This window comes from Typha angustifolia, chromosome 15 (assembly GCF_048772165.1).
Source record: "Typha angustifolia cultivar Huaian chromosome 15, ASM4877216v1, whole genome shotgun sequence".
In the NCBI taxonomy this organism is placed as follows: Eukaryota; Viridiplantae; Streptophyta; class Magnoliopsida; order Poales; family Typhaceae; genus Typha; species Typha angustifolia.
In genome coordinates, this window is record NC_133253.1 from 7,773,470 (window position 1) to 7,799,069 (window position 25,600).

At 37.2% G+C, this 25,600-nt stretch overlaps 3 protein-coding genes across 7 annotated transcripts; all 3 read left to right on the plus strand.

The window, feature by feature from the left end:
• The first annotated feature begins 6,799 nt into the window (after positions 1-6,799).
• LOC140778758 (uncharacterized) lies at positions 6,800-11,783 on the plus strand. Of its 2 annotated transcripts, XM_073123616.1 has the most exons (5): positions 6,800-7,239; positions 9,679-9,792; positions 10,845-11,206; positions 11,278-11,374; positions 11,559-11,783. In XM_073123616.1, the coding sequence occupies exons 1-2, from the start codon at positions 6,864-6,866 to the stop codon at positions 9,687-9,689; spliced, it is 387 nt and encodes a 128-aa protein (XP_072979717.1). In that variant the 5' UTR covers positions 6,800-6,863; the 3' UTR covers positions 9,690-9,792; positions 10,845-11,206; positions 11,278-11,374; positions 11,559-11,783. The 2 variants fall into 2 exon arrangements, with proteins under 2 accessions (XP_072979717.1, XP_072979716.1); XM_073123615.1 differs by having other exon boundaries at positions 10,845-11,374.
• Positions 11,784-15,170: 3,387 nt separating this feature from the next.
• Positions 15,171-20,552, plus strand: LOC140779284 (metal tolerance protein 1-like). 4 transcript variants are annotated; one of them, XM_073124299.1, is made up of 2 exons: positions 15,171-15,468; positions 18,997-20,552. In XM_073124299.1, the coding sequence occupies exons 1-2, from the start codon at positions 15,457-15,459 to the stop codon at positions 20,251-20,253; spliced, it is 1,269 nt and encodes a 422-aa protein (XP_072980400.1). In that variant the 5' UTR covers positions 15,171-15,456; the 3' UTR covers positions 20,254-20,552. The 4 variants fall into 4 exon arrangements, with proteins under 4 accessions (XP_072980400.1, XP_072980402.1, XP_072980401.1 ...); XM_073124301.1 differs by having other exon boundaries at positions 15,455-15,473; XM_073124300.1 differs by lacking the exon at positions 15,171-15,468 and adding an exon at positions 15,487-15,617.
• A 4,380-nt stretch (positions 20,553-24,932) lies between these two features.
• On the plus strand, positions 24,933-25,292 carry LOC140779298 (uncharacterized). The gene has a single exon (XM_073124315.1). The coding sequence runs from the start codon at positions 24,933-24,935 to the stop codon at positions 25,290-25,292; it is 360 nt and encodes a 119-aa protein (XP_072980416.1).
• The last annotated feature ends 308 nt before the right edge of the window (positions 25,293-25,600 follow it).

Consider the following 25,600-nt stretch of genomic DNA (forward strand, 5'->3'; position numbering starts at 1 on the left):
GAGAGAGAGAGAGAAAAAAAAAGGGAATTGACGGTGATGACAACGGTCATGGTAACGACCATGATAGCGTCGACGACAATGCTGGCAACTATTGCTGTGATGGCCCTAGAGATCAAATAGGGGTAAAGGATGGCGGTAGGTGATGGGTCGCCCTAGCCACCTTTCCTCAAATTTTGTTGGGGTTACCATAAGCAATGGATGCTATCATGGTGGTGGATGTCAGAATGTAGGCATCGGATGAGATGGTTGTGGATGGAGGAGATGAGATCAAGCATGAATGAGTGAAATGGAAACTATGGCAATGAGGTATTTGCCACCGTCGTCGTCATCAGAGGAGGAAAGATAATAGGGAGAAAGAACGGAAAGGTTGTTACTCCCTTACAACACAGTCACTCCACTATTCTAAGAGTCATCGTTAAACCAATAATGGTCTAGGCTTATCGGATCCGACATAGCAACTTCCTCTTTTTCTTATGTTTTCTCTATTTTTGTATAAGTTTGCTTCTTTACTAGCCCAAATCCACAGTGATCATGACGAAATCTTTTGTGTATCCGCTAGGCTTAATACTATGTATTTTCTTGCTATTGTTTTTTGCAAGTAATTGAGCTTGTTCAAACTAACTCTTCTTTTCCTTATATTAACCTTATAAACATCTTTTTAGCATGAAAAATGTATCTCATCTATGGGCTTTTTCTAAAAGAAAATTGTTGCTCTATTGTTTTGACTTGCCAATTGTACAATTTAATAAATAGTATTATTTCAAATTTGTATTAAAATTAGAATAATTTTGAGAATTTTTTTTCTATTTTTAACATCTAAATAAGCATGTGCACAATTTCACCTTCCATGCTAATTGTCGATTGCTTATCATACTTTTTTCTCATCAACTTTCTTTCTCTAAAATCTATTGGCATAGCATACAATAAGTGAACAATATGTTATTTTCTATGGTTCATAGTATAACATCTGCCACCAAATACGTGCCCCTCATGTGGATAGAACCCACGTGATTATCACATGACCTGCTGGTCAATGTTTTAACACAATATATAAGCGAAAAACCCATATTTTCATAAACAATACAGACAAAAGAAGCCCATAATACCAATGCCACAACAAACTCAAAATACATATCCATTAAAAAATAAATCAAAATCTACGAGGAGCTACAAGTCATTTAGCTTAAATTACATGAATTGAATAAGATAAGAAGTAGAAAACTAAACACCAATCTTCGCCAAATCCTCATGAGTTTGGGGTTATCTACTAGTCTGAAAATAATTCCGCCAGGCGGTGGTGAGCATAAAGCTCAATAAGTATCCACCAATAGTGCAATAAAAGATACAATAATAAGTAAATATGAATATGTACATCATGATCAAATAGAATGCATGAGTACCACATACTCGTGATGCTCATTCAATACTCACATGCATTAGCAATCAATAATCTATCATGCATTAATTTGAACTATCAAGTCCTTAAACTTGAGCTCACACTAAACTCTGCCTAGAGGCCATGTCAATACTACACTACATAACATGCATCTTCTCAAACTACTAATTTTGTGACTTAAGCTCTTACAGAGCTACGCCTGTAGGCTACATCATCACTCACACCCGACCACAAACATACCCCTAAGGTAGAGTAGACCCTAGCGGTAAAATCGTCAATCCATCACCTGACAAACAGCATGACCGATTGCCTACCATCACAAACTAAGAAAGTTATTCATAAACCCATCACATAGGTCAGTATCGCATATCAATACTGCCATTAGAGCTCTCGACTTCACATCATTGCACCACCGTGAGAAAATTATAAGCCGTCGCTCAGGGACATCCTCATCTTACGTTATTGGGTACTGTTTTGTCTACATCATCCTACTATTCTCTCTCTTATCTTAAACACTCTAAAGGGTATGACTCTCATCAATTGACAGTAAAATTATCTATCGTCTAATGAAGCGGTTATCTGATTGTCTGTGATCAATAAACTAAAATCTCAAGTATGGGCCCAAATATATAAATAAGTATAATAATATCCCCTACCCCTAACTCTAGCTGGGGAGGTGTCGGATACTATCGAGATATAACAGTCACTCTCTTTATGGTTGTGCATATGTACAAGTGACATAATATTATACAACACAACAATCATAATGGAACGCACATCATTATCATATTTTGCGTACTAACACACATGTTCATGCCCAATAAATATGCGTAGAAATTATAATATGCAAAATCTTATCGAACAGCAAAATAAAATTACCATGTATAACATGCAATAATAATAGTAAGGAAAACGTATATACATGCATGCTATGAATGTGATAATGTTATAAGGTAAGTTATTTCATTTGCTACACTACTCTTAGATTATAGAAGTTTCATTTGCCCAAACCATTTTCCTAATACTAGTTGTAATTATGCCACAGGATCATTCTTATAGGGTACGAAGTCTAGCTCAATAAAAAAAGTAAATAAAAAGCATAAGCACAATATTTCTATCACTAATTAGTTAAATAATCTCACTATATTCACTAGAAGCTTGCGTAGGTCCATCTACGGATTCTCATATTTATTATTAGGTTGAACTAGCATAGCTATACTAACGCCTAACACGTTATTAAAAGTGATTTAAAATAATTTACCTTAAATTTTCGTTTCGTTCCACTAAGTATTATTGTTTAGGTAAATCCTTTGGGCAACACTGAGTTAATTTGCTTCATTAAATTAGACAATCCACTTAATATAATTTTCTTATAGTAATCTGTATTAATTCTCCGACATGAGCAATTAATACAAATACATCCATATCACTAACTCATTTGCTAAAATTAATTTAACCAAAGTTAAAATCAACCATGCTAAACACTGCCTAGAACTAAATCGCCATTAAGAGCTATTATTAAAATTAACTAAATCACTATTTATCGATAATTAATATTAAGGCTCAAGTTGACAAGAATAAAAAAATAAGAAGACTAGCATAATTAAAAATAATTATGATGCAATTAATTGGCTTGGTCAACAAAATGCCAAGCACAAACTCACTAAAATTGGGCCCAAAGCCTCAAGGTAACTAGGCCTAAAGGCATTCTGGGTTGTGTCACAGCCCAACCCACCAACAAACCTGGGTTGGGTTGCCTACAATTCAAACCCACAATAAACTTGGGTTAAGCTGCATGTAGCCCAACCACACCCCAAACTCAAGTTGGGCTGCACCCAACTTGGCCCAGCACACAAGTTGGGTTGCACCTAGCCCAGCACAGGTAGAGTTCAGGACACCCCCTTCCTCCTTTCTCACCTCTACTGAAAAGAGAAAGGAAGGGTCACTGCCGGTGCCAGGCCACCGGTAGTCAGGGCCAACAGAGCGACTGATGTCCCACTGGCGGAGGAAGGCACCCATAGTGCCTCCCCAGCTGGTGCGGAAGATAGGGACGATCCACCGACGGGCGAGAATCCAGTCGGTGGGGGAGGGAAGAGCTGCCAGCAAACCCAGCCGCTAGCAATCCAACCAACCCCTACTAACACGCTCCCCTCGGCAAGTAGAAGCTAGCCGAGGGGAAGCCCAGCTGCTAGAGGTGGCCGGCGGTGAGAATCCACCTCACCTCGGTCGTCGACCAAGGTGAAGGGCCGTCCGACAGCTCCGGCCATGAGGGCGCCAAAGGAGACCACCGAGGGCATCATCATGAAGAGGGGAAGCTCACCAGATCAGCGCAGCAAGGCATAAGGCTGCCGGTTAGCCAGATCATGGTAAAACCGAGAGGTAAAAACTTCAGAGAAGAAAACCGACCACACTAACACATTTTTAAATTAAACTTACCTAACAAGAGAGGGAGCTCCAGCATTTCAATCCAGGGGGTCAGCATTTCCGGTGGTGCTTCGACGCAACGGGAAGAAGGGGGCCGAAGACTATTGGCGGGGAGAAGAAAGAAGAAAAAAAGAAAAAAAAGGAAAGAAAGAGGAGAAGAAAGAAAAGAGAGGGAGAGAGAATGAAAATGGCGCAAGTGCTGGGCATGTGTGCGCCAATTTTTTTTTTTGGATGTTCACCTAGTGCTATCCTTGGAAACTCGAGAATAGGATTCACTTTCTGAGTATCCATAATAAAGTTGGGAATTTTGAGTTTTATTATTCTTGGTTCCATTAGTAGTGGAGTCCTAAGGAATCATTCAACTTTGCCCTCATATCCTATGAATGATTCAAGCACAATCCTTCAATGGAAATATCCTCGGCGACAAGATTAGGTGTTATGAAGTCTTTGATTCTTTCTTAGAACAATTGTGCTAAAAAAGATTAGCTAAGAATTGCAAAACAATACAGGATATGCGGTAATATAAGCTCATCTAGGTTCTTTATAGTTGAGAAGCAATCTGGCATATTATTAAGTTTATTCAGATTTATGAGCTCTAATTAATCAAAATAATAATAAGAGAAGAGACGAGAAATGATACTCATGTATTTCAAACTTAAGTAATTAACTTTTATGGTCTAGATCAAATTGCGACAATTACTCTACCGAGTCAACCGATAAATATGATGTTAAAAAAACTTAATTAACCCTCTCAAAAATATAGTCATATAGATTGAGAGGTAGCTTGGTCATTTTGTTATTTATTCATAGTGAAAAATATTAGCGCAGCGAAACATTGTTAGTTTAGGATAAAAAATTTAACAATTATAAACTTATATTTTGGTCTGACCCAAAAAGAGAGTTTGGTGTGTAAGTTTTATCTACAATGAGGTAAATTAAAATTGAGCTAAAATATATTGATAAACTATAATTTGCACACAAAAGAAGTTCAAATACTTCCGAGAGAAAATAGTCAGAAAGAGAGCCAAAAGAATGCATCAAAGAAAGGAAGTAGTATAGATGTTATTTAATTCATAGTGAAATATTAGTGCTAATGAAACAACAATATTTTTGGATAAAAATTTTAATAGCTATGTTAATTATAAGTGAGCAAAACCATAGGGAAAAGAAATCTATAACTTGCATCATAAAAAATAAAACTAAATACTTTTGAGAAAGAAAAAGATAGAAAGGAAAAGAAGAGAGCCAAAAGGATGCATCAAACTCATGTAAGGAAGTACCAGATCCTTCAGCTTCAAATCTATCATCAGGATTGCAGAATCTTCCAAGCAATTCCAGTTGAGGAATACTGTCCCTTTGAATAGAAACAATGGAATTAAAAAGGAATTAATTGTCAACCTGCCAAGTTAAGACTCCCACATACATTAGACAACCAATCCAACCTCTGCCAACTCTCCTACTGCATCAGATTCCCTTGGATTAGCCATAATCCAATTGGTGCAAAAAGGCTACTAAATATTGCACATTCTATGGAACATTTCTTGGTTAGAGCCTTAGAGCAGACCATATACCCTGTTTGCTCAAAGAAGATGAGAATAGCTCAAAATATTACCATGTTTCCTGTGACTAAGATGCTCTACTTGTTACTGTAAGAGTGCAGCCATTCACAATATTATTATAACTCTTGTGTGTGGTTTGACTCGATTTCGTTAAATTATAATATACTTTTAATTTAAACACTTAATTTTTATTATATTTGATTAAAAAATAAGATTTAAATTACTTTGTGAAATAATAATAATAATACAACATCTTTAGACATTCTAAATTTAATTTGATTTAAAAACTTATTTTCTTCAGATTTGTTGTTTAGGAAAATTAAGTGATGAAATTTTAGTAGATTTCAATAAATTTAGATAGATTTTGGTAAGATAATAAAATCCAATAATTTAAGATCATGAATCTATGTCAACCTTCCAGAATCCCAGAACCAAACTTTATTTTTATACGTTCATTTATTGACGCACCAAGGATAAATTAAAAAATAAAGAAAATTTGATAACAAAATCATGGTAGATAACTATTTATTATTCAACAACTATATTTTTCTCTCTCCATGCCTCAATAGCACCTTAAGTTAATCTTTTTAACTAACAACAACTAACAGAATATTAGTATAGAATATTCCTTGCTTTTAAAATTTTAAAAACTCACACTTTGACCTTAAAATCCGATTCCTCTTTTACTTCTATCTTAATTTAAAATATTGAATAATAAATCAATATTGTAAGACAAAATGTAGAGTGTTTTAATAAAATTTAAAAATAAAACATAATTTAAAACTTCTTCTTTCTTCTAAATAATTAAGATTAAATAAATTGTATCTTAATTTCATTATTTTCCTAATTAAAATCAACTGAAATCTACATAATATCAGTTCCAAACGTAGTGGTATGGTATGGGTTAGTTACACTTTTGACCCATTTTTTACTTCCAAGTCCTCATCTTTTCTTCTTACAACTTGACCCCTCCCCCCCTAAACTAAGATTTTAAATGAATATTATATCCCCATAATATGATGAGATTAAGGGTGATAGTGAGATTTATATTTATGGTTACAATTTAGGAGAAAAGAAAAGGATGTTTTAGTCTATAATTAAGTTATGTGGTAGATATGTGATGAATTTCTGTTAAAAATCCTAACATAGACTAACTGCAGGACTTATTTGATAATTTTTAATAGTTAAGGGGCTTAAGTTGTAGGGGAAAAAAAATAAAAAGAATAAAAGTAAAATTGAGGGGTCAAAATGTAATTAACCTTGATGTTATTTATGGAAAGGACAACTTATTTTTGGGTAATTAATGGTCTTCAGTCAGACCTGCAACGAAATATCCGTTCGAATCATCGAATGTTCCCTTTACCGGCTCTATAAATACTATGCTTATTACTCCTTCCCCCTCTTAAATAGAAGAAGTCTCTCTCTCTCTCTCTTTCTCTCTCTCTCTCGAGTCTCTTTTCTCTCTCCCTGGTTTCCGAATAGCCATGGATTCCTACACTCTTCACGTCGCCGTGGCGGCGCTCCTCGGCGCGTCCTTCGCCGGCATCTCCGCATACTACATGCACAGCCAAACCCTATCCCAGCTCCTCGATTTTGCCCGCGCCGTCGAGACCGACCGCGACCGCGATTTCCTCCGCCGCAGTCGCCGCGACGGATCCGGCGGTGACGACGCCGCCACCTTCAAACGCCCTCCGCGGCGGTCTTTCCGTCGTCGCGAAGTGTCGGCGGCGGATTTGGAAGTGGAAAGGAAAGTGGAGGAGTGGCCGGTGATGATTAACGGGATGGCCTTAGAGCCGACGGTGGTGGAGGAACGTAGCAGGAGCTTGCCGGTTCCCTCGGGATTTCCTCGGATTCAAGAAGGTACTCACGGTTCACCTCAGTTTCCCTCCGACTTCTCTCCCGAGTGAGTTGGATGTATCTTATATGGTGATTTAGAGAAGATGATGGACTCGAATGTATGGTTTAGTTATTAATGGGTTATGTGCGGGATTTATGGTTGATAAAAAGATCACTACGATTTTTCCTTCATGTAATTGTTGCTCTTATTTGAAGTGATTAGTAATCAAGCCTCTCCATAGTCGCATGAATCTGCGAATAAGGGGATCAGTTTACTTATAGCGTTTTTCTAGCGCTTGTCTATTCTGCCCCCTTTTCTAGCGTTTTTCTCATCATTCCCTATTAATGCATTCATCCATCCAAACTTTGACAGTTGATAGATAATAAGGGTCAGTTATCTGCGTGGTGACCTGCGAAAACACCCTGAATTGTGCACTGTGTTTGTCTTTTCGTGCAACAAAATTGGGTTTTATTCAGGAACTTCACGGTGTTGTTGGTCTTCTCTTTCTGGGTCTCCATCACTTGACAATGGGAGGAAAGAAAATTGAATTCCTAGAAAGACGTCAAATAGTTGAGGAAGTATTGTTTTTTCTGGGTGTAGATAATTGGCTGGAGAAATTTATCCTATGGTCATTCTTGATCAATCCTCTGCTTTTGATCGGTCTTCTTCTCTGTCTTCAGAGAGTTATTCTTATGTTTCTCACTAGGGACTTCTTTTGTTGGGCTTTAAGCTTGTAAAATATAAGGCCTAGAATTGCCCCCTCATGAATCAAAACACTGTCTGATGCTTCATGATGTTTCCATGAGCTCATCCTCAACAACCCTATCTATTGTACCCTAATTTCAGAGAATTTCAGCCCACTACCATTTGTTTGCAGTATCCTAATGCTAATTTTTGCATTAGGATTGCACGCATAATTGTTTCGCATCTTAACTGCAGAATTTAGCTGATGGGGAAAATGACTATTCAATTTCTTCAAATATTGGATGGAAATTATTCAACTAATGATCTATTTAGTTGTAGCTTCTTAGAATTATTGCTTAGTCCTATACTTTTTTAAAACAAGTGTCATCTTCTGATGTTAAGGGCTTGCATTGCAAGTTACTTTACGTGTCTGCAGATTTATATAGATGAATTAGGGTAAGAACAAAATCAAATTGGCATTTAACAGCAAAAGGTTTTCATTGTTAATAGCATTAGTATTGTGAAAGGATTATTTCTTGCCCAATGGTTTAAATAGTCATGATAGAGTGGTGATATCCACCATCCCTCATGCATATCCTTAAAATATATCTACATGGCATATTCTCCAAATAACCACTCTAAATAAACACTTGTCTGTATATGCTCACAAAAAGAATAAGCAACTTAATTAGTATTTGCCTAATTAGATCCAATTAATATTTAATATAATCGCATTACTAGAAGAAATTCTAGAAGAAGAAGACAAGTATATAACAACCTTTCTTGCTAAAGATAGCACTATAATTGGTCATTCCTTCATTGTTGACAACTATAATAGTAGATTTTTGATTGAAATCCCTCATGCCAAATATCTGCACTTAAATTTTTATACATTTTAGAAACCCTTTAACCATGTAATGCTTCATTAAAGATAACTAGATTTATTGATGTGTCTTCCTTTTTCCCATTTCCAAGGTCTCTCACATATGAATGCCCTTAATCATTACGAGTAGGCTACTGAAAATTTATAAATTTCCCTGCGGCTGCAGTAATTAGGCATAGCAATGTATCAGTGCAGATAATTAAGAGAAAAATGGGGAAGTTTCTCGGAGAACATTGGACAGCAAAGGTTTCCTCCATCATACAGAGAAAGTTGTTTGTTAAAGGCATCACATTTTATAAACAAAAGGAAGGTAGAACCAATCCTAAGTGTATAAAAAAGGCAAAACTTATAGTGACCCACTAAGGCACAAAATAGTGTGACATCTTTTGGTAAAATATGCAAAACAATACACACATCAGAGAGTCAGATAAGTGTAGAAAATGGTAAAGTTCTGTCATCCATATGAAATTAACCCAAGAAAACTTTCAGGAATTGTCAAGTTATGTACATTTTGCAGCTCTAAGTGACAAAATTTTCTTCCTTTGAATTGCTGATAATGTCAATGACATTAATTTTATCTTTTTTCTCAATCACTCACTATCTCTTCAAAGTTGCATGCATCAGATATTGATCATAGAAATCTCTGTTTCGCAAAAGAAATATAGGTGACAGTCAGTCATGTTGGGCACTGCATGGTTTTGATGATAATGAAAAATTTTAATTATGAATTTGAAATTATCTTAGATCTTTTTTCCTCTCTTGCGTGAAGAGTATGCTCTTTCTATTGCATATTTAATGATAGAATATTAATTCTGCATGTGGTTTATTTGATGCCACTTCTTGTTTTTTTGGGTGCAAAAGATGTTAGATAACAATATGATTCCTCATGCATCAGGTAACACATAGTTCATCTGTTCCAGTTCAAGCAAAGAGTTGGACATATCATCAGACCGAATTCTCCTAAGTCTCCAATCGCTAGTGTATATATGCGCTCACGAATGGAGCAATTGTAAGTTCATCTATTTATACCTTTCTATCTTCAACATGACAACATTCATTTTCTTGCTTTTCTTTTAAAGGTTTGTAAAATGAACTACACAACATATTATTCATTGTTTAATGTATCTCAAGCATTAAATATATGTGCTTCTAGATATGTGTGCTTTTCTTTTTTTTGCTTCTTGGCAGCATGATTACAACCATATCTCTCACTTTGAAGAAGATATGGAACAAGTAATTTCTAGAGTCCTTTGTTAGCTATTTTATTTTCCTATTACTTAGATTTTTTGGTGAGATCAGAAAAATGGGCTTGAGTGGTGTTTTTAGTTCATGATTTTTAGCTTGATGTAACATGAGTTTTGACAATGAAATTATCACAATTATCTAGAAAAAACTAGAATGAGAGGGACCTTAAAATAAATTTTGCATGAGATGAAAGGGTTAACTAGACAAAATACTGTGGACTTGTTAAGGAATTGAAGAAAAATATTTAATAGATAACGCCATAAGGCACGAAACATTTACTTAAGGATGTAGTTGGATTCGGGTTGGGTCATGGTAAGTCAAATATAAACGCCACTCATTTATAAATGGGTTAAAATTTCTAAACGCAAACACAGTTCATTTATTAAAAGGGTTGCACATGTCATAAACGGGCTATTAGGTAACACGAATAATTCGATTTTAAATAAACTATTTGGGTTATAAACATATTTATTCGAGTTATAAATGGATTCTTTCAGATTATAAATGCGGCTTTTCATATTACAAATGAGTTATTCAGATCATAGTCGAGTTATTGACTTATAAACAAATTGGCGAGTCGTATTATAAACGAATTAAATGGATTGAGGTAATAAACACGAACACAATCTATTTAATAATCAAGTTAGGCAGATCAACCCATTTATGATCCGAACATAATTATATTAAACTCAACCCATTTTAAAGTCTTTGGGTTCATATGGGTTTATCAGGCTGGGTCGGGTCAAAAATTGTCACCCTACCTTTGGTACCGTAATTTGCTGAACAGAAAAATCTTTTGTTGTGTTGCTTATGCAGGTAGCTACTGCCCAGGAGAGAAGTTCAGCAGTCATGGAGAGAAGTGCATCTTCATCAGCAACAGTGAACTATTCAGGCATAAGATTTATAATCCACAAAAAGAGTGTTAATGTTATTCAGGTGAAAGTGAAACATGGGTATAAAGTAAAGATAAAGCAGGTAAGGAGCAAGGACATGGAAAATTGAAAGACTAACAACACAAAACAAACTACAGCCCCTGCTCGAGAAGCACAACAGCATCAACCAAATATTCAACATCTACTTGACAAGGAACTTTATACTTAAAAAGATGAGAATTCCATCCACAGGTTTAGCAGTCCCTCTTCTTTTTGGCGATTCAGCAGAATTTACGAGCAGACTAGGTAAGATAAGAAGCTACTTATCTTTCTTCATGTACAATGAGCAATAGAGTCCACATTTTGAAGCATTGCAGGATAAGCACTAATTATGGAGTAGGAGATTCATGCCATCAAGAAAAATGGCATTTGGGAGACACTTCCAAAAGTTCAAAAGACCATTTAATTTAATAGGTATACAAAATCAAATGCGGAGCTTATGGATCATTTAATTTATGGGGCTCGTTAGGACTTAAGTTGGCAAAGCTACTTGATTTTTATTTGGCTTGGAGTTGCTGCCAACGCACTTTCGTGTACATTTTCTGTGTCAGCTTTAGTTGATTACTGAATGAATTCTCTTTGTTGGTTTGCATTCCAGGTTGAGTTCTACGAATCCAGCTTCCTTCTGGCAGTGTGTTAGAGTTGAATTATGCTGGTGAATACATGTCTTGAATTGATCAATTCTTTAGAGGTTGTTAACAGTCAGTCGTAAGTTGGTGGTCTTGTGAATTATATGGTGAGGTGAGCATCTTTGGAACTCGTTTGTTCAAAAATGGTGTCAGAAAGTGAAACTAGACGAGGACTATATAGAGTTTTTGACCAACCCACGTTTGTATTTTATTTGCCTCAATAGATTACATGTTAAACTTAATATTAAAATAGGTCTGCGTTACTGTAGTTTTAAATAAAATGCTGATAAAGCTTATCATTTTACCTTTAAATGGAAATGTCAAAAAAAAATATTTTATAAAACATTCAACTAATCAACGTTTGCTAATGAAGGGCTGAGCATTTTATTATAAAAAATTTGAAAAAACATTTAAAAGTAAAATTTAAAAAAACTATAATTTTTTACGATTATGAGTGCAGTTGGTTGTAGAGAAGACTTCGTCATTATAACTTATAAATATTTTTCATGTCTCTATTATAGACATATTTTATGACTAAAATGAATAAACGATCATAAATTTATAATAATATATTCTATAACTAAAATAGATAATCAAGCATAAAGCTATTATGCTATAAATTATTTATTTATATTTTTATTTATATCTTTCTTGTTAGATATTCAATTAAATTTTGATCAAAATTATTAAATTTATTTTTCTTTTATCCTCGTAATGGTATATCATATGTTTAAAATGAACTATCAATTAGAAAGTTATGATCTACAAAAGTAAGTAGTTTTAATATTTTAATAAAATGTTGAATAATTTATTATGTTTACAAATAAATCGCCTAATTTTTTAGCGTTTCATGTGTCTTCTCTTTTCCTAATAAATCATTGAATTTTTCCTATTTTTTTCTTTCAATAAAATGCTAATCAAAATTAAAAAAAAATACTAATATAATCAACTTATTACTTTTGGCTAGATAAATTGCTTAATAGATTAGCATTTTACTTAGAGCTACAGTGAAATAGCATTTTTTTAATATTAAGTATAGTGTGTAATCTATTTCGATAAATAAAATTAAAGAAAAGGTCTTGATAAAAAAAACTCCAGCTATAGATATAGTTTGTTCAAGTGCGTCGTCTCTGTGTCCTGTCTGGTATAAGACTGAAACTGCATACAATATGAGGATATCTAAGAAGGGTAAGAGTGAGAATACTGAGGTATGTGGTGTTTTTGAGAAGCTTTTCAGGGCACCTCAAGAAAATGTACTCTTCTTTTGGATTTAGTAGATTGGCCATTATATTAAACAACTCTTTAAGCCTATAATATATATTACCCTCCCATTTTTACATTTTTTAATTACTATTTTATCACTGGAAAAAAGAAATCACTTTAATCTTTTATCATTTCAATCTATTTCTTTCCTCTTCTTTCTCTTCTCACCTATTCATTATAATGTTTTAATCATTTATCGAACTATTATTTTAATTTATATCATATTTAATATAATTATTACACATCATACTAGAATACAACTAAATATTATAATAGCTTTTATCGGTATATAAGTTTTCTTTATATTAGTGTAAGAAATTAGAATAAGAATAAATATAAAAGAGGATTACAAAGACCCTCTAAAGGAGGTTCAGATCCAATTGCATTGTTATTTCAGGGGTAAAATAGCCTAGTGCTCTAGTCTTATATTAAATATTAAATCAGACAACCATTCTCAGGACAGACCCGAAATTGAAATGGTCATCTTAATCACATAACATGCACTCTTCTTTATACATACAACTCTGGAGATGAGGATCAGATCATCTGATTTGTTTTACTATCTTTCCAATTCATTTTCTATCAGGAATTGGGAGATTGCTAGCTCCAAGCTGGACTCAAATGGGATTGGCAACCAATTCAAGGTAATTATTGGACTAGAGAAGGTAGAGGGGGTTGGGATTTGGTGCTTTATTGGCTCCACCACGGCTCTAACTTTAGAAATTAGTCAATAATTGAGTGACAAACGAGTCACAAAGTTCTTTCAACCTTTTATTCTACTTTACAATTGCAGCCAATTTATTAGTAATCAGGTACCCAATTTGCATTTAAATTCTTGCAGACGAGATTGCGGAGGATTCTCAACTTGAATTTGTTTCCCCCTCGTTGGCAGAGGTGATAGTAGAGGTGATCAACCACCTACTCTCTTTGGCAGAGTTGGTATCCCTATGATCAATGAGGTTACGAGATTGATTCCAATCTCAAATAATTCTTATGAGAAAAATTATTTGGTAGTTTGATGACTTGGCTTAATGGCTCAGTGACGTGATTGACTTGAAGAAACAGTTTATTAGCTTGGCTTAATAATTTAACTTGAGGTAGTGCGGTGAATTAGAGGAGTAGCTCACGATGGCATGGAGCGAAACCTCAGTAGTATTTAGTTTGGAGCAATAATTTGGCTAAGCTTGTAACTTAAAACCTAGACTAGACGACTTATTATGTTAACTAAAGCTAGGTATTACCTAAGTGCATCTATATATAGAGAAGATCGATTCTTTGTTTAGCCAAAGAAAAAAGAGAGGTGATCAACCAGCTTGACTTGCTCGAGCTTGGTTGGGCTAAGGTTTGGGCCCAGCTCAATCCTAGCATACAAAACATTCTTTATTCGCTCGACCTAGTCCGAAAACCTGACTCATTATACTTTTGCGCAACCTAGCCAATCATGCTTGCTCATAGCCCCGCTCTTCAAGCCCACTAATAAGTCTATCTGTATGTTTTCTATGCTTATCTTATCCCACATCAAAAGTTTGATGTTTTGAAAACCACTACATTACTATTTCCCTATCAAAGGTAATAAAAAATGTTTTATCGCTATAGTAATATTGCTAAAATAATGTTAACCGGGTCGGCCTATTAAGCTCAGCTTGAGCTCAATATCTCCCAGCGCAAACCTAGCTCGGCTCAAATGATTGATGAGCGAACGGCTGAACAAAAAAACTCAGCTCGAAAAGTCCTATATGAACCCCATCCGGTCCGCCCGATGATCACCTCCAGGTGATAAGTGACAAAACTTAAAATCACTTCAATGTTACTTTTGATATGTAAAGTTGACTTGACTCTCCAATGATCACTTCTGGGACTGGGCCTTCCGAGTGGTCCCTCTCCAATAATGCTGCTCTTCTAGCCTTCTTCGTTCCTTATCCGCATTACTTTGTAGTATTTGCGTCGACAGAATCTATCACCCTCAAAGAATAAAAGCAGCAGCTTTTGAAAATTATGAGTGTATGGACAAGTTGGAGCTTCCAAAAACTCCAGGTTGAGTTTTTATTTTATTTTATTTTAACCAAATAAGCTCTTAATATCAAAAAATATATTTTACTGTAGCTATAAAATGTTAATAAATTCTAATACTAATATTACAATTTATAATCAAACACCCAATCTGGTAGAATCCATTTAATATACTATACCTAAAATGAATGAGATTAAAAAACGGTAAGTAGTTGGAGCTAATCGCGATTTTGGTGCTTACTGGTTCCCAAAGGAGCTCTACTAGTATTTCGTTTCATGTCACGGAACTGCGAAACTGAAAGGCCGAACAAAAGCTCGAGGATTCTGCATGCCCTCACGCTAGATACATGATGGCGAGGCAAAAAGACAAACACCTTTCATGCGCTTATGCCCGTCGTCCTCTTCCTTCCCACCAGAATCTCCTCCCGCCCTCGTCACTCGTGAGCAAATACACGCTGGGTCCCACGGAGCGGCACGAGGCGCATCTCGGTGTTTCCAGCTGTAACCCGCCACGTGGCGGACGGTGAACGAGGGGCTATAAAGTCGCCCAACCGTCGGGCTGTGTCTGATGATCCCGCGGGTTGCCATCTTGGAATGCTACCAGATGTAAGGTTTTCCCTTGCAAGTTGCTATTTTGATGTGCCTCTTGGTTTATTCTCATCAAGCTGCTGGTCGGCATTTTCGATAGAGTTATTTCTCTGTTGTGATGCTTGATGTTGATTTTTTAGATTTGGTCGCGTTTTTCCTTTTAAATGGTAATTAGATTGGTAAATACTTTACCTCGATTCTAGGAAACAAATTTTTTTTGTTCTTTATGTTGTGCATATCTGTCTGATATCTCTCGATCTGCATAGCCAAATCTATTTGTAATGGAAAGCTTGAAAGACACAATATGTATAGGAAAGAAGATATAGGTTTTTCCGTTTTCTTTTACTTTTATAATCTACTAGAGGCCGAGCCTTTGTACTACCTTGTGGAAATTTTGCTCCTTTTCTATTACAATACTTTGAGTTTAGATACTTTTGACGTTAGACTTGCCGGTGATTAATTATGATATTCGATTATATATAAACACAGAGAGTAGAGAGAGATTTCATAGCAAGCAAAGTAGGAATTTCTTTTAAGGAGGGAAACCATGTTCTTGATCAAGCATAACCGGGTCAAGATTTTTGATTTTAGATTCTTTCGTGCCATTTTCATGTAGTCAGGTGATGGCTAGCGGGTGTAAACCAGCCGAGCTTGAGTGAGCTAGACCCAGCTCGACTAGCCAGCTCATGGGCTGAATGAGCTAGGGTATATTCATCATGGTTGCCGTCGATAGTGAAGAAGGAGATGGTTGCTGACTCGCCGTCGATGTCGCCTTAGTGATGAAGATGAGGTTTCGGTGGTCTGGTAGAGACGAGAGAGGATTGGCCGTCGACGCCTCGGTGGTGAAAATAGAAATGATCGTCGTCGGTGCCTTGGTGGTGAAGAAGAAGATGGTTGATTTTGGTGACCGGAGAAGTTGGTGGGGTTTTGGTGGAGGGTTTAGGCCTTGGGCAGTGCCGATTGGGATAAGCAATGGGTTTGGGGAGAAAGCTAGGGTTTTCTCCTTATATATATATATATATGGTGAAGATAGAGATGATCGTCGTCGGTGCCTTAGTGGTAAAGGAGATGGTTGCTTTTGGTGACCGGAGAAGCTGGTGGGGTTTCGGTGGATGGTTTGGGCCTTGGGCGGTGCCAATTGGGATAGGCAATAGGTTTGGGGAGAAAGCTAGGGTTTTCTCCTTATATATATATCTAACCAAGCCTAATCGTGCCGAGCCTAAGCAAGCCAATGCTGGCTTGGCTCGACTCAATAATTCTTTCAAGCCTGATTTTTGGGCTCGTCTTAGCTCATTTAAAGCTTAAGTTGAACTTGCGAACCTCATGAGCTCACAATTTTTTTCGACAGGCCTAGTGATGGCCGTAACAAGGATATTCTTTTCATATCTAAATTTTGATATGAATTGAGTTACATTGAATCGCATCATGTGAACATTAGGCTTAATGGATCAAGTCTATTTATCTTTTAATTGATTTATGTTTGTGTAAACCCTTAATGCGAGTATAATTAAGTCATCTAAGCTATGAAGGCAAATTTAATTAAGTCATGTAAGCCTCTAAGACATGTCCTAGTTTGAGTCGTATAAATTTTTAGGGCTAGTCTAAGTAGGACTCATCGTACTAGAGTAATTGAGCTTCTCTATTTATTTATCCAATCAACCAAGCATGCAAGTATGCAAGCATTAAGAATTGATTGAGTTCAGTTATTTTTTTATTATCGTATTTACTGTTTTATCATAGTCATTAAATCGTCTTTATCTTTATAGAAGTAGATCGAAACCATAAAACTCTTTTAAGCACCTAAACCTAGCCACTAAACTCTAACATGAGCCATCCTACTAAACAACCGTTTATTACCACCCTTGGTTGTCCGTCACTCTTTGACGACTGCCGCAACGTCGAATATTTACCAATCTGTCATGTTCTGATCTTCTTTCACTATTTTATTTATATCTTTTCATCCCGACCTCTGATTTACATGAAATCAAAACAATTAGAACCCTAATAGATGTAAGTCATAAGTGGTAACTAAGTGGTTGCTCTTTTTTTTTGCAAAGCCTTAAGACATTTAGACCTCTAATAGATGTAAGTAAGATAGGATAGTCCAGTTAGCACTTAATGTATTTTCTGTTATACCTTCCCAAAGGATTTGCTGAAGTTCTATCTAGTTTATGTTTTCTCTTGTTAAAGTTGAACCACAGGATAATATGCATTCTAGCAATCAAATTTCTGCATTCTAGACAATATCTCCTTGATACATTTGTGTTTCTTAGGTTGAGGTTTCAGAGTTGCTAGTCTTAATTCCAGAGGAACTAATGCTACTCAAAATAAAAATGAGTTCCAAGTTTCTCACTTTTCACAATGAGAATTGAGGGTCTAATAATGTTTTACTTAGAATAAAAAGCCCTTGAGATTTGAGAGTATCCACAAGGAGCTTGTTCCATCATTCGCTATAACAGTTTTTTACTGTTTCATTTTCTGAAATGTTACCTACACACTGTCAAAGAATCTTGAAGATGGATCATCGTGCCTGAAGGAATGAAGTCATGAACAAGTCCTTACATATGGAAGTTGAGAATGTTACAGTTAAATTGAGGAAATTTGAAGATGCAGGATTAGTGATATATGGGCATGTCCAACACTGATTCTTACTGCTCGTGCTCTTGCTATTGTGATCTGGAACAAGAGTTATCTTTAACTTGTATTAAATATCTAGCATAAAACATTGTTTTTATTTTATTGGTTCTATAAAATTCGGTGTATATTAACTTAGCTGAAACTCTGTGTCTTTCCTTTCTTTTCTTTTCTTTCGCAACTTATTTGATAATATGAATATGTAAGGTATTGCTTCCGCCATACTATTTTTTGGCCACTGAAATTGGCCTTTAACTTTAATCTTAGAAGAGATGCACCCAAGAAGTATGAGAAATTTCAGTTGAGAAACTTGTACTGCTTCAGCTGATATTTTCAGACAAATTGCATCTGCCAAATTTCCAATATGTTGTGCCAACTGGATATGGAAGAACAGTGCCTTGTACAAAGATACAAACTATTGTAAAGTTAATTATTAGGTACTAAGTTGATAGCTTTTTGGATGGATTCACAATATGTTGGAGAGATAGGCTAGCCGCTAGTCATTCATATCCATATGCACGTCGATGAACAAATTGGAAGTTCTAATTCATAGCTTTCTAGTTTCTTTAAGGAAAGATTTATGCCATTCGGCTTGATTAGGACTGCATTAGATATGTTATTTTGAAGCTGAATATTCAAGAGCTGTGTATTGTTTTTCTGTTTACCGGGGTGGTAGTAGCACTCTTTTTGTGGGTTTGGACTTCTGTTTAGTCTTCAATGCTTTTTTCAGCAAATGAAACATCAATTTCATCATTCATAACTACTGATGGTAATTGCTGCTAATGCTGCATTTTTGGTTTCTTATGGTTTGCTATTAATAGAAGAATTTTTTAATCATTTCTCCTTGTAGAAGTGTAAGTTAAATCTTTCATTCAAGATTCCTTATTCATTGTGTTCACTGGCTTTCAATAGATGGATAGGCAGACTGCCGCCGCAGCTCAGATTATTGAAGCAAATATAGATGTGCCTGCTAGTGCATCTGGAGTTGGTGGAACCAAGATCTGTGGACGGGCTGCTTGTGATTTCTCCAGTTCAAAAGCCAACTCAAAAGAGGCCAAAGAGAGATCTGCTTCTATGAGGAAGCTTCTAATTGCTGTTGTACTTTGCATCATATTCATGAGTGTCGAAGTGGTTGGTGGCATTAAGGCAAACAGCCTTGCAATCTTAACTGATGCTGCTCATCTCCTTTCAGATGTTGCAGCTTTTGCAATCTCTTTATTTTCACTGTGGGCATCTGGATGGGAAGCAACACCGCAGCAGTCATATGGCTTCTTTAGAGTAGAAATTCTTGGCGCATTAGTTTCTATCCAGCTCATATGGCTTCTAGCTGGCATACTTGTTTATGAAGCCATTGCAAGACTAATTCATGAAAACGGAGAGGTCCAAGGCTTCTGGATGTTTGCTGTCTCAGCCTTCGGTCTGTTGGTCAACATTGCCATGACTGTGTTGCTAGGTGATGACCATAGCCATGGTGACCACAGCCATGGCCATGCTGGACATGATCACAGTAACAATGAGTCTGATGATGATCAGTACCATCTTGACAACAAACATGAGCATGACCATGCACATGGTAGAGAACATTATCATGACCATGGCATTACCATCACAACCCATCACCATCACTCAAGGGAGGAAGTTTGCAAAGACGAGCTAGAACCATTTCTTAAGCGCCCAGAAGATTCTGTCAGTCATAGTTCTAGTCACCAGGAAAATAAGAAGGAAAAGCGACGAAACATTAATGTGCACAGCGCATATCTGCATGTACTGGGAGACACCATCCAGAGCATAGGGGTGATGGTTGGAGGGGCCATCATATGGTACAAGCCTGAATGGAAGATCATTGATCTCATATGCACGCTCATCTTCTCTGTGATCATACTAGTGACTACAATCAAGATGTTGAGGAACATACTAGAGGTCCTCATGGAGAGCACCCCACGTGAGATTGACGCAACCAGGCTCGAGAAGGGCCTCTGTGAGATGGATGGCGTGGTCGCCATCCATGAGCTGCACATTTGGGCCATCACAGTGGGGAAGGTCCTTCTAGCATGCCATGTCACTATCACCAAGGAGGCAGATGCTGATCTTGTGCTTGATGAGGTTGTAAGGTATATTAGGAGAGAGTATAACATCAGTCATGTGACCATTCAGATCGAGCGCCAATAGGGTATTAAGAAGTTGGACTACTTGATGTCACTATTATCTTCCTCAAGATGATAGATGTCCTCATGAGTCATGACAAAAACTGCAAACTGTTAGTGTTTTCCATAAAAGACTGCAGGGTCGAGAACTCCAAAAGACTAATAGTTCATGAGAGTAGCAAGTATAGTATAGCAGTATAACCCTGCTCAATTGTTTGTATCTGGTATCTAGTGTCAGTTTGTCCATCTATTCCTCAAGTTTGGTGTGCTCTATCTTATTGTGCTGCTATCTTCAAATCAATGATTTAAGCTCCAGTTTGATGATTTCATGGACCCATAATCCATATTTTGTAAGGGGATTCAGCAGCAAATGCAGGAAAGATCACCTGTGACTCTAGCTGGTTTAGATGTTACCAATGATGATCTTGGCTATTTGTGTTTTTATTGTTTTCTTTTTTGTTTTTTGCTCTGATGTTTTTCACTTGATTAGATTTTTCTCTCTCAAGATTCCTATTTCTCCCTCTGTAGGGCTGTCAAGCTCGACGAGTGGCTTGGTTGAAGCTCGAGTCCGACCTAGCTCAATCAGAGCTGAGCTGAGCCCGAGCCGCTAAAACCGGCTCGAAATTAGCTTGAGCTAGAGTCGGCTCGCTCAAGCTCGACTCGATAGGCTCGGTATAAAAGGGGTGAGATAAACTCCAAACCTCAATCCCCAAATCCCCGCCTCATCCTCCACCGCTATGCGCTGGTGACGCCTTATGCTCCGTAGCGATGTGCCTTCTCCTCCTCCTCCTTCTTCTTCTGCAGCAGCGGTGTCGCCTCCACCTCCTTCGGTAGCGGCAAGCCATCGCAGTGCCGCCTTCTCCTCCTTCGGTAGCGGCAAGCCGCCATAGTGCCTTACCTACTCCTCCTCTTTCTTCTTCTTCTTCTTCTTCTTCTTCTTTGGCAGTAGCAAGCCGTTGCGGTGCCGCCTCCTCATCCTTCGATAGTGGCAAGCAGCCGCGGTGCCCCACCCCTCATTCTTCTTCTTCTTCTTTTTCTTTTTCTTCAGCAGCGGCAAACAGCCGCGATGCCCTGACTCACGGTGCTCCTCCTCTTATTTCTTCTTCTTCTTCTTCTTCTTCGGCTCAACTTGGGCTCAATCTGACTTGGTTTGATTCGATTCGGCTCGATTTGAATGAGGCTTAATGATAGGCTCATTTCAAGCTCGAGCTTGGTTCAGGCTCAATTTGGCTCGACTCGGCTTTGCTCGAATTGAGCTGAGCTGAGCCGAGCCTGAGCCTAATTCTAAAACTTAAAATTAATTTCAGACCGAGCCTTACCCGGAGCTCGGCTCATTTACACCCCTATCCCTTTGTGAATTCTGGTTCCCTTTTCGCCACGTCCCGTGGATCATGGGACCACATTTGCTAACCGGTGGTATTCCAAGAATATGACAAGTACTCCTAAAATCTATGACCATTTGGGCGAATGAGACATCTCAATGTACTTAATTTTGGTTGAATGCCGCCTTGCTTGACGTCGAAAAGTTCTATTCCATTTGGGCGAACGAGACATCTTATCCAAATAGCTTTCAAGGAGACTAATCTAAATATTATATTAATGATTCTGTTCAATATATATAAGTTACTGAATCAATCGGCAACTTACATTAAAAAGTCACGAATTGGGCCAATAATTTAGAAGACTTAAGATAGTTAGAAACTCAATAAAAATATATACATTAAAATTGAAAACATTAATAATCACAAGGACTAAAATTGACTAATCTGGTTGAAAACTTTGACAGGGAGAAATAAGAAGGTTATTGAATCGTAGTAGTTGAGTCATACTTCTGGAGCAATGATTGTATATAAACTATTTTTTTTTATTGAAAGAAATTTCTCTCCCTCGATAAATCAAACAGTATAATATATCATTAATTTTAATCAACTGATTATAACTTTGATACATGAGTCGAAAAGGGTCATTGAGGTTGGGTGCTAAGCACAAAAAAACAATGCATTAACGGAGAATCAAGCAAATCATTTGGGAGTTTTGATAACATTACACAAAAACTAATAATAAATATATTAGCAGCTTTTATACTAGCTTTAATCAGATTAGTTTCTCTCTTTCCAATGAGAGATAACTCTATTAATTAAAAGAGGCTTATATACATATTGTATGAGCACAATCAAATTTGAATTCTAAGAATATTTAAAGTTTAATGACATCGATATTTAGTGGGACAGAATTATAAGTTCTCACTTCTCCCTCAGAAGAAAAAAAAAAATAACAAACAAACAAATAAAATCCCACTTGAAGTTAAAAATTCCTCATCACATGAGCTTAATATTTGACAATTTCTTTTCCAAGAGGAAAGTTTTGGTCATCTTTTACTCACCTACCAACTTTACTTGGAAAACTGCAACATAAAACAAGAATGCAGTCCAAAGTGATGAGTTGAGGAGAACATCTACCAAACATATAATAAAAAATGTATGAATACTCGTGCTATAAATCAAATCAAACAAGTACTGCGTGACTCCTCCTTTCAATCTCTTGTAGACTAGATTTCTATTGGAATTTTTATTTATTTATATCCCCTTAAATTATTATTATTTTATTGCGTACACTTTCAACATAAATTTTGTTTTTTAAATTTAGATGTCCATATAGTTACTTTTTTTAGTTCAAGTAGGTATATATAAATATATATATTTTTACTTTAATAGGTGTATATAGTAAAAATATACATATTAAAAATAGTAATAGTTTGACGATCTAAACAGAATTATTTCCAAAAAATCTTGAGCCACTAGGGCCAAACCTATGTACGACAATGCTACAATTCTTCCGGAGGGGGTGGGCACTCTGTTGGCAAGCTGGGGTTATACATCATGTTGATTCCTAAGAAGGGGGTCTCTGAAAAGAACTACTGCCCTATTGCCTTATGCAACATAACACGTAAGGTGATCGCCAAGATTTTAGTACACCGTTTGAAGCCATTATTGTTAAAGCTACTAGAGTGGAGCTAGCGGCCTTTGTTGCTAGGAGATTAATACACAACAATACCCTAGCAACTTAGGAATGGCTCACTCCCTGGTGCAAAATCGCGACAGGCCTTCAATAATGATGGCCAAGCTAAACATGGAGAAGGCTTATAATCGGATGTCTTGAGAGGCAATTGGTCATTCACTAAAATTGATGAAATTCTTGACAAAATGGAGAGACTGGAACGCGGTGTGCGTTGCTTTACTGCGGTTTGGTATTGCAGTGAATGGCCAGCACCCTAGTGATTGGATCAACCTGCGTAGAGGTCTTCGCCAAGGTGATCCACTCTCACCATTTTCATCCTTTGCTCGCAAACCTTCACCACTCTATTCAACGAGAAAACAATGAAAGGAATGGTGGAGGGCTTTCGAAATGGTGAGGGCCAAGTTTCTCACCTCATTTATACGTATGACTTATTGGTGGTGCTCCAAGCAAACGAGGAGAATGCGGAGGCTCTATTGGAAACCATGAACACCTACACCAAACTAACTAACTAGAAGATAAATACAGAGAAGTTGGAATTGTTCATTCCCTAGTGGATAGATGAGTGAGCTCGGTTGGCAAATAAGCTATCACTAAAGCGAAAACTTGCTGGTTGGAAAAGAAGCTCCCTATTCTTGATGGGTAGGGTGACTGGTCCGAGTGTGTTCTCAACTATTTTGTACTATAGGATGGGGTCAACTTGGTTGTCAAACACACACAATGCTCAATGCCATCATGAAGACCTTGTGAGCCTTCATATGGGAGAAAGTGGCTGACAGGAGGGGCCTTCACCTTATAGGGTGGGATACCATTACTACACCGAAGCTGGAAGGTGGTCTCGAACTCAGATGTCTGTGCACGACAAGGAAGGCCTTGATGGGAAGCATATCCTTAGTGTGCTCCAACGAAAATAGGTTACCTGTGTTAAAATTCTTTTACAAAAGTATGGTGAGTTGTTCCTCCAGAGAATAGGGTTTGAGAAGAATATATCATGAGTGTGGAGAGGCCTTAACTGGGTTGCCAAGGAGCTACAGGGTGGCTTCAGAAAAATTATTGGTGATGAGCGGAACACATCGGTGCTGATGGACCCAGGGATCCTAGAGACACCACTTAATTGGGTCCCATGTTTTGTACACGTTAGGACATTGGATGAGCACTCTAGAATCAAGGAGCTCCAAACAAATGCATGCTGGAACGTGGAGAAGTTGCTGAACTGTTTTGGGGAAGAGCTGGCTTTTTAGATATGTTCTTTACATTATGGTAGCTTTGGCTTGGATGACACATGAATATAGGCCCTGGATGAGAACGGTGAAGAAAAGACAAAGTCCATTTATAAATTTTTGAGGAAGTCCACCAAGGACAACTGGCTGGGCTAGGCAAAGCTGTGGGCTCTAGAGCTGGTGCCTCGGGTCAAACTTTTCATTTGGAAAGTCTCTTGGGTTCAGCTACCTACAAGGGTATTCTTATATAACATCAATTGCGGCCTAGATGGGAAGTGAGAGCTTCTTCAAGAATATATTAACCATCTATCATAGTTGTCATTTTGCAAAAGAGGTGTGGGGTCTGGTGGATGAGATTCTAAAGATGAGCAAGCTGTTATATGCCAAGATCGACAAAAACTAGATTACCGTGGACTGGGACAACGATAAAGGTTGGGATAACTCAATTTAGGCTATCATAGCTTTGGCCATGTGGGAGATATGGAGAGCTCGAAATGGTAGGGCCTTTCGAGGAGATAGGAGGTCTACTACAGTTGTAGCTAGGCTGGTGGTGCAGTTAGCCGAGGAATATATGCGAGAAGCTAGGGGCGAGTGTAGTCAAAATAGGGTTAGTCGAAAGGCAAGGTGGGAGCCACCACAAGCTGGCTGGCTAAAGCTCAACTTAGATGGGGCATATGATGAAAAGGAGTACCAAGGCAGTGTAGACTATATCATCCACAACGAGAAGAGACGAGTAGTGAAAGTGGTAGCGGAGCCTATGAATAAGGTGTCCTTGTCCTTCAGTGAAGCCTCAGTGATTGTTGTTGGACTATGTGCAGCCCATAGGTAGAGATGATAAGGTAATGGTGGATCATATGCATAAGTCATCATACAAATTCTGTAAGGAAAGAGAGTAATGCCGTGATGACTACGTGGTGTTATAGCAGAGTGTTTTGAATTAAAGAAGGTATTTAGGATAGTTAAATTTTGTCATATTTATAGGGAAGTGAATAGGACGACCAATTGGGCTAGTAGAACGGGTAGAAGAGTAGCAAAACAAATTGTATGAGGAGATAGAGCCAATTATTGGAGTTAGAGGTAATCCTCAAGTATGATAAGCTGATCTAATTTGTACCTCTACTTTGCAAGTTAGCGGGT

Coding starts and splice junctions, on each gene's coding strand:
- LOC140779298 (XM_073124315.1), top strand. CDS start 24,933: ATGTGGGAGATATGGAGAGCTCGAAATGGTAGGGCCTTTCGAGGAGAT.
- LOC140778758 (XM_073123615.1), top strand. CDS start 6,864: ATGGATTCCTACACTCTTCACGTCGCCGTGGCGGCGCTCCTCGGCGCG.